Genomic DNA, 16,271 nt, shown 5'->3' with positions numbered 1-16,271 from the left:
CTCTTGGGGCTGGGATTAAACATGTGTAGCACCATGCCCGGTGAGTTCTTCAACATTTTTCTACTTTGGTTTTGGGAGTGCTATCATTTAGCTATTACTTTTTAGCTTTATCCCAATCCTTTACTTGTCCAAATTCCTATCTACACTCTAGGCTTAACTCATGCATAGCCAATTACACAGCGTCCTTCGTTCACATACAAGCTTACATACAATACAAGCTTACATACAATATTTGCTGTTTCTAATTCCTAGCCCCAGTTTATTGTATTTATACCGAGAAGCACTGCAGGTTAGCTCAGTAGTTTCCAAGTTTTCTACAATAATACCTCATTTTATGCATCAAGTATTTATGAAGAACCTAAGTTCCAGATATTTTATTTGGTACAAATACTCGTGTAAACAGAACCCTGGCCTTGAAGACAGTCAGTCTCGCAGTCTGATGATCTAAGTAAACTTTAAGAGGCTTGGTGGGCAGTGAAGATAAGACGCACATAAACACTTTATAGCACTAGAAAGCGAGAAGCAGAGGCAAACACACATTTCCAATCGCACATTAGAAAAGGGTGGTTTGGCCAGTCTCATTGTAAACGAGCTAACAAAACAACAAAACGAAAAGCTTAATCCATAATCCAGTCTGCCTTAAAATCACTTGGGAGAATTGTACCGGGGAGAACGCGCTCAGCTTGGTCCTTACTGAACTAAGAATAAAGAATGTCGCCTTTAGATTTAAGTTTCTCTGGTGCACCGGCCACCTAAAATTGTTCATCTTTTCGCTCCCTCGTTCTGAGCAGGCTGCTTGGGTTGTGCCTGTTCCCTTCCCTCGGTCGACGCCGTGCATGTCACCCGTGGGGCCTCGCCTTGCCTGCCTGAATCTCGCGTGGTGACTCTAATACGCGCGCAAAGGAGTCGGGAAAGAACCTGGCCAATCCAGGGGGCCAGACTGACAGCAAAGGGGCAAAAATGTGTACTTGATTGACATGAATGCTGACCAATGAAAATAGAAGAGCAGCGACGCTTCCGCCCCAACAGGCCGGCTGTTGGCAATTTCAGCCAATCGCGCCCAGAAACTTGTCTGGTGGGTGGTCCCCGAGGCGTGGAGGTTGGTGGCTGTTGAGCGGTTCCCGTGGTAAAGTCCCTGAGTGGAACATCTCTGTCGGAAGAGAGAATGAGTTTAGCTCTGAGGTCGGTAACGAGGGGGCCGTGCCTCCGTCCCCCAGAGGGCCAGGGCGGGTGTGGACGGGAGGCCGGGTCGGGGGCGGGTGTCCAGCGCCGAGCACCAGACCTCGGCGGTTCCCGCCTCCGGACACCGCCGCAGCCCGAGTGAAGTCTCGCGAGGTTTCCCTCACGCAACTGCGGGACTCGGCCCTGGTTGCCTGATTCCCCCTGGAAAGTCGCAGGAGCGCTCGCCTTTCTCCCCGGGCCCCGAGGCACGCTGTGCTCTCGGCGTCTCGGGTGGAGCTCGTTTCCGTGACACCGTCCTTTCACTTCCGTCCATCCCTTCCCTCATTGGCTCCTCACCTTGTCCATCTACAGTTAAAGGTGCCCGGGGCGGGCCGCGCCGCCCCTTTGGCTCCGCAGGGTGACGAAGGAGGCGGGAGCTGGCGTGGGTGTGTGGCGAGTCGGGGGCAGCTGGGGTCACGTGAGGCGACTCCTGCTCCGCACCGAGTCGGCTCCCCGGGCTGGGCCACTGGGCGGGCGTCCCTGAGCCCGACGCCGTGCAGACGTAAATAGCGCGAGCTGTTAGTCAGCCGAGTTTCAAGGGTTTGAGGTTTCAAGCTTCCATCTTTTAGAACGTGCTGATACACGTGCTGTATCCTCGTTTACACATTTGGACTGCTTTTTGCATTGGCAGCTTTGGAAGGCAGACATTTTCAGATCCAAGTGCCCTTTTTAGATTTTCTTTCAGCTTCTCCAGAGTTTTAAGACGTTTAACCTATCGTTTACATGTTAAGTGAGAGTTAAAACACTTTTAAACATCACGTAGACTTAAGCACGACAATTAGATGCTGTGATTTTTTGGGTGTCTAGTATTTGAATGTTTAAACCCTTTTATATTTTGCCTGGCTAATATCAGTGGAATAAAACCACAAAGCACTGTTACAAATGTATAATCTAAAAACATTTTGAGCTTACAGTGCAACAGTAACCCTTTAAGTTTTATGGTTGATTTTTGTAGTAATTGTGAGAATTTATAAGCTGTCCAACATCAAGTCTATTCTGGTTGATTGTTATTTATTTTTATGCTCTTGGTAGATGACATGAATAATATGTATGGTGTTTTCGGTGCTTTTGACTTTGTTTAGGATTTCTCTTAAAAAAGTACATTTGGACTACAGGACATTGATTTAGGGGCAGTTCCTTTATTTGCCAGACTGCTCTGCTTTGTTGAAATTTAGAAAACGAATCTTTGTCCTAAGTCGGGTTAAAGTGGCCTAAAGACATTTTTCTGTGTCCTAGAGGTGAGCTTGTAGTAGACAAAACAAAAAGGAAAAAACGAAGAGAGCTCTCTGAAGAACAGAAGCAAGAAATTAAAGATGCTTTTGAGCTGTTTGATACCGACAAAGACCAAGCCATAGATTATCATGAATTAAAGGTAACAGGGGACTTTTAAGACCCATTTTTGTTTAACTCAATTGCATTTGTGACTGTTGCTTTAAAGTCTATTTTAGAAGCTTGTTTCGGAACTGTGAGGCTGTTTGTAGTGCCCACCCACAGGTGGTACAAGAAAACTTAGTACAAACGGAATATGGCTTGTAGAACCTTGTATTTAAGTGCGTAATGATGGAAAGTGTAACTTCTCCATTCACCCAGTTAAAGGGACAGTCCTTAGCATGCTCTTCCCACTGCTGTTTTCCTCTGTGGGATGGTATAGCTCAGCTTTTTAAAACACGATGTTTGTGGCCTATGCATGTTGCTTGTGCAGGCCTGTACATTCCATGTGTATCATGTGCAGTGCAGAATACGGCCTTGTGTCCCTTCCAACACTGTTGCCTTGAGACAGACCATCTCACTGAATTGGAAGTTCAGTACTTTGGCTAGGTTGGCGAGAGAGTGAACTCTGGGATCACTCCAATCAACACACCTCTGTCACTGGCACCTGCAGCCAGGCCTATCTTTTTACATGAGTGCTGGGGATTTGAACTCTGGTCCTCAAGATTGCAGGGCGAGGAGCACTCTTACTCACTGAGCTATAGTGCAACCTAAAAAGTTTTGAGATGGAGAGACCATTGTCTTTGCTCAGACATTTCTGAGATTGAGATTTTAATTTTAAGATAGTACTAACATACTCTTAGTGTGCTCGTCTCTGTTACAAAGGATATAAATTGTCTGATGCCTAATGTTGCTATGTGCTGAGGGAAAATACCCAATTTAAGGATTAAAATTACGAGTAAAGATAGAGGGGGAAATTGGTTATGAACACATTTCTTATGTTCAACCCAGTAAGAAAGATAACATTTGATATCTTAAATGTTAACTGTAGTTTTTAATTGGGCGACATTGTAGGTGATTTTTAAGCATTTCAAGTAGGGGTAGAAACTGTAGTGAGAGGATAGACTCTCTGAAAGTATTACAGGCCTGAAGCTGTGGCCTCAATCTTGAGGCCCTCTGTTTGCTCCTTCCCCATCCCACTTGTGTCTTGCTGCTGCTCCCTCCCGTGCAGCCTGAGTTCATCCTGTACAGTGTCTCAGCCATTTGTTGGCATTGACTGTTTCGGTTTGGGACTTGGTTTCACAGCTAGAGCTTCCTCCTTTCCCATTCGTCTTTACACTACCCTTACATATCTATCTTTCTTGAGTTCTTTGACCATGTTGTTAGCTCATAAGCCTTTCCTGGCTGCCCCTGCACACTAAGTAATGCTTGCCCTTTGGATGCGGCTGTCTCCACTACCTCCACTTGTTACTGATTACTTCTGCTCAGAGCCTCCCTGCCTGGAGAAGGTGGCAGCTCTGCTCACAGCCCTCCATCCCAGTCTTTGTCTCCCATCCTTTCCACCAGCTCTTCCTCTGTTTAGTAAGGGATGTCTGACATAAAGACTTCACTAACTAGTGACACAGCTCTCCTTTCCTGGTACTAGTAGCAGTTTTCTGTTTAAACTCAGTCATCTGAAACTAATTGTACCACAGTAGCTAATTATGTATGCTCTGGTGGGAAAGCCAATTGCTTGCTTGTTTGTTGAGAAAGGCTCTTAATGTGTATCCTATACTAGTCTCAAACTTATGACAATCCTGTCTCAGTCTCCTGAGTGATAAGATTATAAAATTCCACTGTGTCAACCATGGAGGCCTGAAATTTTTATGCTTTTTTTTTTTTTTTTTTTTTACTGCTTTTATGCTCTTGTCTAGCCTTTTAATATTTGTAATATGTCTTTATTCCCTTGGTAACAAATATTTATCTTTGTATTTAGTGCATTGTTTTATATATTTTTGTAAATTCTTTTTAATTAGTCATATAAAACAGCAAAATGCCAATGAAAATAATTCCTATTTATTTTCAAAATGAAAAACCAGGATGTTTCATATTCTTAAGTTAGAGGTAAAAATACAGAATAACTGTGCTTTAGTAATCTGCTGTTGTCTTTTAAGATGGAAAACTTCCTTAGAAATCAGTGATGACTTCTTTTGTAAGGAGTGCTTTACAATTTGTTTTTCCTTTTTAATCCAAAAGGTGGCAATGAGAGCCTTGGGCTTTGATGTGAAAAAGGCTGATGTGTTGAAGATTCTTAAAGATTATGACAGAGAAGCCACTGGCAAGATCACATTTGAAGATTTTAATGAAGTTGGTATGTACTTAGTCACCTTTATACCCAGTACTTGTTGGAAAATTACGAGATTTTTGTATGTTTTTAAAGGAAAAAAATATATTTCTAGCTATACTGTGAGAATTAGTGTTGGCTTTTGATGATTTCTTGAACAAGGAATTATTGTCTAGATTTTATGGTTTATTAAAATTAATCACTAAAGGGTGACTAAAAATTATTTCTTGTCAGTAAAATAGAAGATTTAGTATCCTGATGTTTAAGAATATTAGTGAAGACTGCTGTGCTCTGTTACTTTTGTTAGTACAGTGGAGAAGAGGGAAGTAGGACGTGGTGTCTTGGTGGGAGATGGGGACATGAAGTCCATCTTGTTAAGTTGACAGCTTGTTAGGCTCTCTACTCACTAACCTTAATCTCAGGGATTAAGGTGTAAAGTTGAGACAACCGCGACGACACTGTTGTGAGGGATGTCTTTGGCAGGGTAGAAACAGGAGCACTTAGGAAATGCCACCTGAAGATGGTGGCAGCTTACTGTAGTTGGATCTTGGATAGTGATCTTAATGAGTTACTCAGGGTGTATACAGGTAGAGATTTTTCAATAGAAGATTCTGGAAGGCTAGGAATTGACTACTGTAACTTAATTATATTGCTTATAGTGTTATATAGACATTATATGAATTATTTTGTTAAGTTACTAAACAATGATACCATTTTAGGGGTCATAATCTAAGCATGTCATGTAGTTATTTACATATATTAAAAAATTAAAACTAATACAATTATATGTATATACAAAACCTTTATTTAAATATTAAAGAAATAATACAGGAAAGAAAAGAAATGGTAATGATGGTAATGATAAGGCAGGACCCCCCACCCCCTTTTTTAGGAAACTCATGAAAGCACCACAGTGAAGTGTTAGCACAGGCTACCTTGGAACCAGATTCCAGGTTTCAGATCTTGGTTCTGACTCTGTGTAACTTGGTTAGTTTACTTGTCTGTGACTCATTTTCATCGATGAAATGGGGACCAGTGTAATGTGGTTTCTGGGAGGTATGTAGGTGATTAGTATGTGAAATGTTAAAGACTATACTGGGTAGTAAGAGCTACGAAATGCTGGTATTGTGATTAAGAGTAATCCCAGCACTCAGAACAAAGAAGTAACCCATTCTCTGGAAGTTTGAAGTCAACCTGGTCTGCATAAGGAACCCCAGGCCAGACAGGGCCAGTGAGACTCTGTCTCCAAGCAAATCACAGAGTTTGTGCCAGGGGAGAGAAAATAGTGTTTCCTTTGTTTCAGAATTCAGAAGATGGAAATACATTTGTATTGTTGGGACATTAAAACATTCTATTCTATAATCTCATTGTTTTATTTTCTGTCTTTAACTTTGAAGGCTACTTTAAGCATTATTATTCATAGTTTTGTAAAACATCTTTTCATAAGTACTATTTTAAGTATTGTAGATTTTTGTATTTTACTACTTAAGAACAGAGTTTCATATCACCTAAACCTTAGCTTTATGGACCATTTGTTGTTGCCTAAGGACACTGTCCCACAGATCTCTGCAGAGGTGCCTGGCTTATTGGGCTCTCCCCATTATGAGCAAACAGCCTTCAAGTGCACTCAGTGCAGGGCACCTAGCGTCTTTCGGCTGAGGCTAATGAGGAGCAGGTGCTTCCTGAATTTCTGCTTTTAAAGTAAGGTCAATAGAAGTGAAATAGTTTCACTGCATCTGTTCTTGGCTTGTATTTCTTACATTTTAAAATCCTATCTAAAATAAAATGTTACAGTGTTTTCATTTTGAGTATTTATCCAGCACTGAAATTTTTGCATTTGGTGGGATGAATGGTAGTTAAGATTACCAAGAAATTGTGGTGAGGACCTTAGGATGTAAGTGTAGGTGACAGTACATTTTGATTCTGTGTGAGAGAGATTGCTATCTTGGGTCACAGTTGTTACCTGTAGCCCCGGGACTGAACTGAACTGTGCTCTCTGTGCGTCCCACATTTGTGGACACTGCTTCTCTGCTACCAAGTAGCGTAGCGGTTTAGACTGAGCTTAGGACCCTGAAAACCTAAAATGTTTCCTGTCAGGTCTTTTATAGGAAATCTTTGTCAAGTCTTCACCCAGGAAAATATGAGTTTTTTTGCAAGGGGGATTTTTTTTTTAACTTAAATCTCTAGGGATAGAAGATGTCCAAGAAGATTGTAGGAGTAGAGTAGATGCAGTCTAGCATAGAAGTGACAAAGCGGCGTGGTACTACATGCTCAGCACGTTGAGAAGCTTGATGTCATGCAGTCCCTTCTGTTAGAGGAGGGTCAGAGCACTGGGACGGCAGCCTTGAGTCAGACTGATGGTCTTACACAGTGAAGGAAGATGGGACTTCAGTCAGCGGAGTTTAAGGAATGGGAGGTTGTGTTTTACAACAGTCATTGATGAGAAGATCAAAGATGAGCTGAAGTGATTTTGGAGGCAGAACGTTGTAGACTTTATGATCAAGATTGTTAGGGTGAAAAGAAAGAGACTCTATTTGAGAGTAAAGTAAGATCGTGTCTTCAGAACTCTAAGGGACGTTTATGGGGTTGAAGGTAATGCCACTGTTTCAGAGTCAGTAATGCAGCTACCTGCCCTTCAGTGGCAGTCTAAGAGGCTGCGAAGCCCATACATGGAAGGACTTGAAAGTCCAACATTTTTGAGTTTGAAGTAAGTATTAAATGTTTGGATAGGAACTTTCTAACTTCTCTCTCTCTCTCTCTCTTTCTCTTTCTTTCTGTACTTTTTTTTTTAATGTAAGAGTGCTTTGTTGTGTGTATGTATACCTACATACCTGAAGAGGGTGTCCGATTCCTTTATAGATCCCTTTAAAGATGGTTGTGAGCCACCATGTGCTTGCTGAGAATTGAACTCTGGAAGAGCAGCCAGTGTTCTAACCACTGAGCAATCTCCCCAGCTCTCTAACTTTATCTTTTATGATTTTGATTTGTCTTTTCAGAATTTTGTTTCCTTATGTGATTTTTTTAAGATCTAATACGTTTGGTGGACTGACAATTCCAACAGTGTAGTTAAGTTGTATACCGTCGTAATTGGTTTTAGTAATGTGCTTTATGTCATTACAATGTAAAAATCAAAACAACAGGAAGTAGTTGCATGCACAGAAATTTGGAACTTTTTGAACCAGGTGATATCTTAGCTATGTGTGTGTGTTAATTGCTTTAAATCCTCCTATTTTTTTTTATAGGTGTGGGCCACCATGCCTGGTTTGTTTTCATTGGAAAAAAAGATGTCTTACAGAGAAGTTGTACTTGTAGAGCAGAAATGAAAGGTGACGATGTAGATGAGAGTCACCATAAAATCCTTCATGTTGGGTGATGCTTTAGTTGCTCAGGGTTATGAGTCCTAAGAGAAGTGCATTCTGTCAGAGAGTATCGGCGGGCGTTTTATAGACCAGTCTGTCTGAAGTACTGATAGCGCATGCAGGTGAGATAGTGTGCGTACTTGTTGGCTTCCTGTCTGTTGTGGCTTTAATAAGCACATTAGTCTTTTCAGCAGTCTGCCTTTCTGCTTTACCTGTCATGTATGTTACTTAATCCATGAAGAAAATTTCATAACAGTTTTTTTTTTTTCTTGTCCTGCTTTTTTGTTGGGACTGAATTCAAAATACGTTGAGTGTGTGCCATAGAGTTAAGTGTGGTATTTTATTTTGGTGTTATGGCTGTAGGTATGCCAATTCTTGTTACTGAATATTTATGAGCTTTGATTTGCATACTTATAGTAATAGACTTCAATTAGGTTTTTGGAAATCTTTTTTTTGGATAAAATTAATGGCGAAAGATAATTTTGGATATATGTGTAGTTGATGTAACATTAGCTTTGACTAGGTGCTTATTCAGCCAAATACAGATGAAATAACAATAGACAGACAACAACTTGTAGAGGACTTAAATTGTATTTTTTCACTTAGGATTCAATAAACATCCCAGTACTTTCCATCTACAGACATTTGAAATTTTCAAATGAATCTATAGATCCCAGCAGTTCACTGTTAATGATAGAATGATAAGTGCTTTTTCTTATAGTAGCAGAACAGCATATGGAGTTACTTCAGAAATAGATACTTTGAGAATTCTACCAAGCAACATGAAATTTTATACTATAGACATCAGTTTTTATTATGACTTTATTAAAGGCCTATGCTATTAAAATACATAAGCTTAGTATATTGATAGTGGCTTTATTCTAAAAGAGTAAAATGGCCCTGCTTTAGACCTGCTTCCAGAGGGGTTTAACCCATCTTCACTGTTGGTGAAATCAGTGTAATTTTTTGAATCATGAAAGTGCTGATAGAATTGGCATTTACTAACTTGTCTTATGCTTATATTGGTGTTGGCAATGACTTCTGTTAATTTCACAGGCTTAGTTGAATTCAACTAGAGGAAGAATTGGGGTATTAAATTGTTTAACAGCTTTAACATGGTCAGGGCAAATTGTTCACTTAAACTTAGTGACCTGAGAGAGGTGGAGTAATGTTTTTGTGGACTTAATTATTTTATACTTACATATACTTAGAATGAGTGCGTTGCTCGCGTGTGTTTACATTGCACTGTGTGAAGGAAGGGCCTAGGTCAGAAGAGGGCATTGGGTCCCTGGGACTGGACTTACAGACTCTTGTGATTTGCCAAGCTTGCTGGGAATTGAACTCAGATTCTCTGCAAGAACCAAGAACAAGTGGTCCTAACTGCTGAGCCATCTCTCATCCTCAGTTTAATTCTTAACAATAGAAGGCTTTAAATAAATAGTGTATATATGTTTTCCCTTTTTTGGCCTTTGTACAATATAATTTAGCTTACATTTATAATACGGACATTAAAAGTTTAACATTTAAAATTTGGATTTGGAATTCAGGTTTTATTTTTGAGTTTTAGTGATCTACTGTGACATTTAATTATTAGACTAAATGTTGACAGACTCCCAGGTGTTGCTCTCAGTGAATAGCTGATTTTTACATGAATGTCCTCACTTGAAAAGTTTCTTTTAACTCTAGTGACAGACTGGATACTAGAGAGAGATCCACATGAGGAGATACTGAAAGCATTTAAACTATTTGATGATGACGATTCAGGAAAGATAAGCTTGAGGAATTTACGGCGTGTTGCCAGAGAGCTGGGTGAGAACATGAGTGATGAGGAGCTCCGGGCCATGATAGAGGAGTTTGACAAGGACGGCGATGGAGAGAGTAAGTTTACCTTATTTTTGTCTAAAATCTGTTGATTTCTGTGACTCCCAGCAAGTTCTCCCCCACCCCCACTTTTTCTTCCCTTTTATTTTTGAAGACAAACTCATGATACCTTAAAGTGATTTCAAGTTTGACCTTGTACTTAAGATCCTTTGTCTTAGCCTCCTGAATAGATGAGAGTCCAGTTGGATGCCAAACTCTGTAAGCTTCATTTGTATTGAAGCAGACCCTTAAAACAACTTAATGAGCTATAATACGAAGTATCATACATACTTCTCTGAAGATGAAATATTACTAATATGTAGCTCTTTACTAAAAGTTTAGATCTCAGTGCTTTCTTCCTTAACCTGTTTACACTTCTGAACTATTACTAAATTCGTAGATTTTTCTTTTAACCACTTTTAATCTATTTTTGTTTGTTTGTTTGTTTTTTTCTCTGCTGCTCTATTTCAGGTCCTGAGTTATATTTAAAATGTCACAATGTTCTTTCCCAGGCTGCCTGTGAGGTGCAGCGTTGTGTACCACCTGTCCGGCAAATATATGCTGGTGTCTCTTACAGCCTCCCCATTGCCCTCTGGGCTTGTTAGCCTTCATCTCCTTTTCATTCTGTCGATAATATTCTGTTCCTAAATGTGGGTTGTAGTGTTGTCATTTCTGTGCTCAGACACTGAAGAATGAATCTTCACACTTAGTACTGAGGTCTATTTATGCTGCGTTCTTCATTCTTGCTTTAACTGTTGTGTACCGAACATCTATATCCTGATGACGTTGGCTTTGCTGCTTTCTTCTCTTAGGGAGCAGAGAGCCCACTTGTCTGTTGAAGTGCTTCTCACTTTCTCCAGCAAGAACTTTGGAAACACCATCTTTTTCTCAAAAGCCTCCTCAGTGGTGTATGGCAGCTGATGAGGGTGCCATTAAGGGCTCATGACATTTAGAAGAGCAAACTACCTTCATAGTTTAGTATGTTTAATATGGATCTTCTTGGTTGCAAACCAAGTTTTGTACTTTTTTTTTTTATATTTTAAACTGATGAAGATAAAAATATTTTGTTGCCATTTTGTGACATTTAGTAACTCATTTGCTCTTATAAATGTTTAATGGTATCCAATTTTTAACAATAACTATTTTTTTCAATATTATGGGTTTAATGAAATAAAGACTGTGAATGTGGATATGAAGGCAAATAATGTATACTACAAAATAGACATAAATATGTAGGCATATCTGAAGATATAGAAGATTAACACCACAGTCTCTCAAAATAAATATAAATAATATAAAACAAAGTACACTATGTGCTTTTATAAAAATGAAAGTAACATTTAAGAAGCTATAGCAGACCACTTTTTAAATAATGATATGATGGTTGGAATCTTTTATGTTACTCAATTTTCATAATAGCTTCTGTAAAGTGGATAGAGTACTGTAGCTGTATGCACATAAGACAGATGCATATATAGTAGATATCACAGAGCTAGTCCATGATAGCAGCAGAACTCAGACTCAGCTCTCCACTGTGAAAAGGACATTCTGTATTGTTTGAGATGATACAGTAAGGTGTTAACTGTGATGGGAAGCAGTGTATTAACTTATTGACTAGTACTTCTGATGCTAAACTTTGTTTTTTTATTTTTTCTTTTGAAGCCATGTAGCTTCTCAGGTACTCAAACTTTATATAGATTGTGTGTGTATGTGTGTGTCTGTCTGTCTGTGTTTGTGTCTGTGTGTGGTTTGAGAGTCATTTCTCACCTTCTTCCTTGTTGAGGGAGTGACTTCCTGTTTCTGTTTCCGGGCTGCATACTTCTGGCTACCATGCCTGCTAAGATTCTCCCTTCTCTCTGTAGGAGTGCTGAGATCACAGAAGTGCACTGCACTATCTCTCAGGTTTTTATCTGGGTCCTGGTGATTGAATTCTAGTCACCAGGCTTATGTAGTGAATGCTTTTACTGGCTGAGCCATCTTCTTGGACACTCAGATGCTTATCTTTATTTAAGCCAGGTGTTATGCTGTTGTCAGAAAGATGGTTGGTGAAGTTAGGAAGCCTGGCTTTCTTGTCACCTCCCTAGTAGTCAAGTGGCTAGTTTGGTTCCTTTAGTTACTTTGTTCTTTACTGTTTTAGATTTAAGTGTTATGTTTTTGGATATTAAATCATGAAATGGATTAAAATATTTTTGTAATACTATCATATGTTAAAGTGTATATAAGTAACATAAAACGGCTATTTGTGACTTTTACAACTTTTTGAAGCTGAATTTGAAGTTTGACTATTGAAATTTTATATTTTAAGAAAAGTAAAATCTTGAATAAAACTAAAGTACTTAGTTTTTAGTCATAGCTCTGTTACAGTATTAAATGATTTATAACCAAATCACTTTGAAGCTCCTTTTATTGCTTTCTTAAGAAAATAATACTTTCTGGTTTGGCCTAGAAGCCTCAGTGTAGATTGCTTCAATTGTGTTTTTAGATGAAGCTCCACACTGGCTTAGGATTCTTGTCTATTTGAATTCTTAGTTGGGAGACAAACAGGTCGTAGTCTCATAAACTCTTTAGATGTGGTATTTAACCAAAGAGGTCACAACTTTTAATTTCTCAGGTTCATGAGTTGGTTTGTGTCCTGTCTCTTCCGTGTCTGTCAGAGTACCTTGTAAATGTTTAAGACTGAGCAGGAGTTGATGGAAGTCTGCCTGCTTTGAGTTAGACATCTCACTGGTCTTAACTCACGGTTTACCTTTCTAGGTGTGTTTCCTCTTCCTGTGCCTGGGATGGCACTTCCCACCTTGCCTTCCCTTCTTTCTAAATGCCACGCTTTTAATTGACAATCTGAGTCATGAGTTGTCTATATCTAAAATCTTCTTAATGATTTCTTCTTTAGTAGTGTTTTCCAATACTTTTTGATCCATATTTTATAATATATTACTGTAAGTTCTGTCCATTTATTCTCTATTTCAAACTGAGCACAATTATTGCACCAGCTCTGGGGTTACTTTATTAGATTAATTCTTGACATATATGCCATAACTGAACATTTTGTAAACCACTTGAAGGTAACTTTAGCGTGAAAGTAACCTTACCCACATATTAAGAACATGACTCTTTAGTATTTTAGCATCCAGTACCTGAGAATGAGATCTTTCAGCGTTATGATTCATTGTTTCATTCAGTTAGCAACAATTTTATAGTGACATTTATTCACCTCTGTTTGACTCAAATGTACTGTAGAATTGCAGCCCTGCATGTTTTGATGCATTATACAGTACTTGGCATTCATTTGACCCCTGGGAATAAGTGTGTCCCTCAGTAAATCACTGTGTAGGATTTCAAAAGACACAGTCTAAAGCATCCTCTGGCAGTTTCCTTTCCAGACGAGGAAGATGGGGTGCAGAGCTGGTGTGTACAGAGCTGTGACATGAAGCCAGGTCATGGTTTTCAGTGTGGTGGTTTTTGCTATAATCAGTTGCCATTTATAGCTTGTATCTTAAAGATTTACTAAGTCTTGATGTCCATATTCTCACCTGATTTACATAGGAAACTTTGTTTTCTACACATTCCTATGTATGAGTGTGTGTACTTTTTTGTTTTTTGTTTTTTTGAGCCAGGGTTTCTCTGTGTAGCCCTAGCTGTCCTGGAACTCACTCTGTAGACCAGACTGGCCTTGAACTCAGAAATCTGCCTGCCTCTGCCTCCCAAGTGCTGGGATTAAAAGCGTGTGCTGCCACCGCCTGGCTTTTTACTCTGTGTGTGTGTGTGTGTGTACTTCTTAAACATTACATTTAGGATTATTCAGTCCTCTTTACTATAGTTCTGTTTATTATTATGTTGTCTTAAACAAGCCGTATACATTCACGTTCCTTACTAAAGTTTATATATAGTTTTAGTAAAAGTGTCAAGTTAGCATGAATGATTTATTTCCTGTATTTTTAGTTTTTTTGTTTTATAGTTGCTGTATAATAATCTGTATTTTCTTAAAGTACTTTTTCTATTGATGTTTTTAAGGTTTACATGAGGTAACTGGCTTTTTTAAAAAATAAGCTTCCAAAATTAACAATTTGTTATTTTTTTCTAGTTTTAAAACTTTTCATTCTTTAGAATTTTGTTAGTTCACATGCATGGTATAGTCAAACTTAACTTATGAAGGGAGGCCTTACTAAATATATTAGTAAAGTACTGACTATAAAGAGTGCTTAACTACTTATATTAAAACTGTCACTTTTTAAACTGTGACAAATATTATGTCTGTGGCTGACTTTTACGGTATCATCTGTTGTCCCTACTTAATATAATATCATATTTATTTGTAATGCTTATCACATTTGTGTATACTTTTATTTTAGAAGTTCCATTGAATAAGTTATGTTTTGACTTGTAAGATTTTTGTATATTATAAAGTTTACTACATTGTAAAATGATGATTGTATTTCTTGGGTTAAGAAGGTTCCAATGTCTCTGACGATGACCCTGTCTTTTTTGCCACAGTAAATCAAGAGGAATTCATTGCTATTATGACTGGTGACATATAAAGACTTCCAAGAATCAACACCAAAATGTTACTTTCACCATCTATCTTCTCTTTGTGTGCCTGGAGTCCAGTTTAAGAAAATGAAACAAAACAAACGTAGTTCTTTTTCTGAAAGGAACAAAACCAAGCATCCTTAGTATGTATATTTCAATATTGTTAATTTATGTCATCAATGTAGACTTCACATTTATAATACATGTTTATATAAAGTTTTAAAACATCAAATCATGTGGTGTATGTTATTTGGAGGCTTCTAAATTTAGCACTAGCTAATTGCTTTTATTTTCATACACATGTTTTTTTGACATTCATTAATAAAATATTTATTTTATTAGTATGTTAATGTTTGGTAAATTTTTTATTTTAGATTTCTGATATCTATTAACAATAGAAGATTTTTTAAAAAATCTTTTGTCTTTACACTTTCACGTGTATTTGGAAATAAATCAGAAAAACCAAATGACAGTAGTCTGGAACATTTGTTCATCACTTGGGGGGACATCAGCCTTGACATTTTGCATTTCAGTACAGGACACTTCAGTGTAGGTCTAATTCCTTCCTAAGCGTACAGTCCGTCAGTTTGGAGGGACTACGCACTCTGCATATCGCTGATCTTTGCTGTGTAATGTATTGTCGAAATCTGTGTTTTGTAATGACAAATTGAGGGTGAACATTTCTTCATTACACTTGTTGAATACAGTTGTAATCATTTAACTGCTTGGCAAAGTGAAAGATTCAAACTTTGGATTTTCATGTGCTAGAGAAAATGGAAGCCATAGAAAACACTTAAGGGTTAGGTTTATCCATGATGTATCAAGTGGTGATAGAATCTCCAGGTGTTAGTGGGCAATTCTGCCTAACTGCAGTTTAGGGCAGACAAAAGATTATGGGAGATAGGTCACAGAGAAATGGTAGCCTATCACATCTTCAGTATTCAGTTCTGATGATAGGAGCTCTCCTAAGAGAAAGTGAGCGATACAGTGAGTGTTAATTTAAGGAACTGTTCTTTAAATTACAAAAACAAACAAAGCAAAAGCAAGACAAACAATACAATTAGAGGTAGTTGAAATACTTTGAGTCTGTTAGAGTAGTTTAAAAAAGTAAAGTCAGGGCTTTGCTTTATCTGATGTATGTGTGAGAGTTGCCCCAATGAGGAACACTCAAAATATTAAGTGTAATTAGTTATTAGGTAACTATATATAAAAATCTAAGTTGCTTTTTTATCAGAACTTTAGAAATTATAAATTTTATGCTGAGAATACACAAACATTTCTCAGTATGCAGTGATTTTTAGGAATATGACCTTTTATAGAACTGAAGACCAGCAGGTTACCTTCATTTTATACTTAATTAACAATATTTTAGAATTGACTTTCTTTATTCCATAATAAAAGAAATCAGGGATACTTAATAGAATCCCTGGAGTTCGACATTTCTGATTTTAATATGCTTGTAACATTTGCCCAACATACCACTGTGTTCTCTAAAAAAAGCGACCATTTTCTCTGTGTGGCATTACCATAGACGGCCTATCCCCAGGGTCTTCCGAAAGGTCCATGCAAACCCGACTGCAAGGAAACGTGCGCACTGTAGAACATGAACTCCCGTGACCTAGCGGTGAGAGCCTACTGATAGATGGCTCTTTAGAATAAAAACCACTCAGTGTACATCAACTAAATGCTGAGTGATAAAAATATTTCCAAATCATGTTTTCTACCATTGAAAGCCCCTCAGATTTAACAGCAGGGTAAAGGTTTGGGGTTGG

General features: G+C 38.3%; 1 protein-coding gene across 1 annotated transcript; it reads left to right on the top strand.

Moving 5' to 3' along the window:
* Positions 1-1,030: 1,030 nt before the first annotated feature.
* On the top strand, positions 1,031-14,966 carry Cetn3 (centrin 3). Its single transcript, XM_021180298.3, has 5 exons — positions 1,031-1,182; positions 2,458-2,593; positions 4,666-4,780; positions 9,799-9,990; positions 14,464-14,966. The coding sequence occupies exons 1-5, from the start codon at positions 1,166-1,168 to the stop codon at positions 14,505-14,507; spliced, it is 504 nt and encodes a 167-aa protein (XP_021035957.1). The 5' UTR covers positions 1,031-1,165; the 3' UTR covers positions 14,508-14,966.
* The last annotated feature ends 1,305 nt before the right edge of the window (positions 14,967-16,271 follow it).

The sequence above is a fragment of the Mus caroli genome, unplaced genomic scaffold (genome assembly GCF_978045245.1).
Source record: "Mus caroli unplaced genomic scaffold, Mus_caroli_1 scaffold_15, whole genome shotgun sequence".
Taxonomy (NCBI): Eukaryota; Metazoa; Chordata; class Mammalia; order Rodentia; family Muridae; genus Mus; species Mus caroli.
The sequence above is the reverse complement of the archived record's forward strand: the minus strand, read 5'-3'. Positions and strand labels throughout refer to the sequence as shown.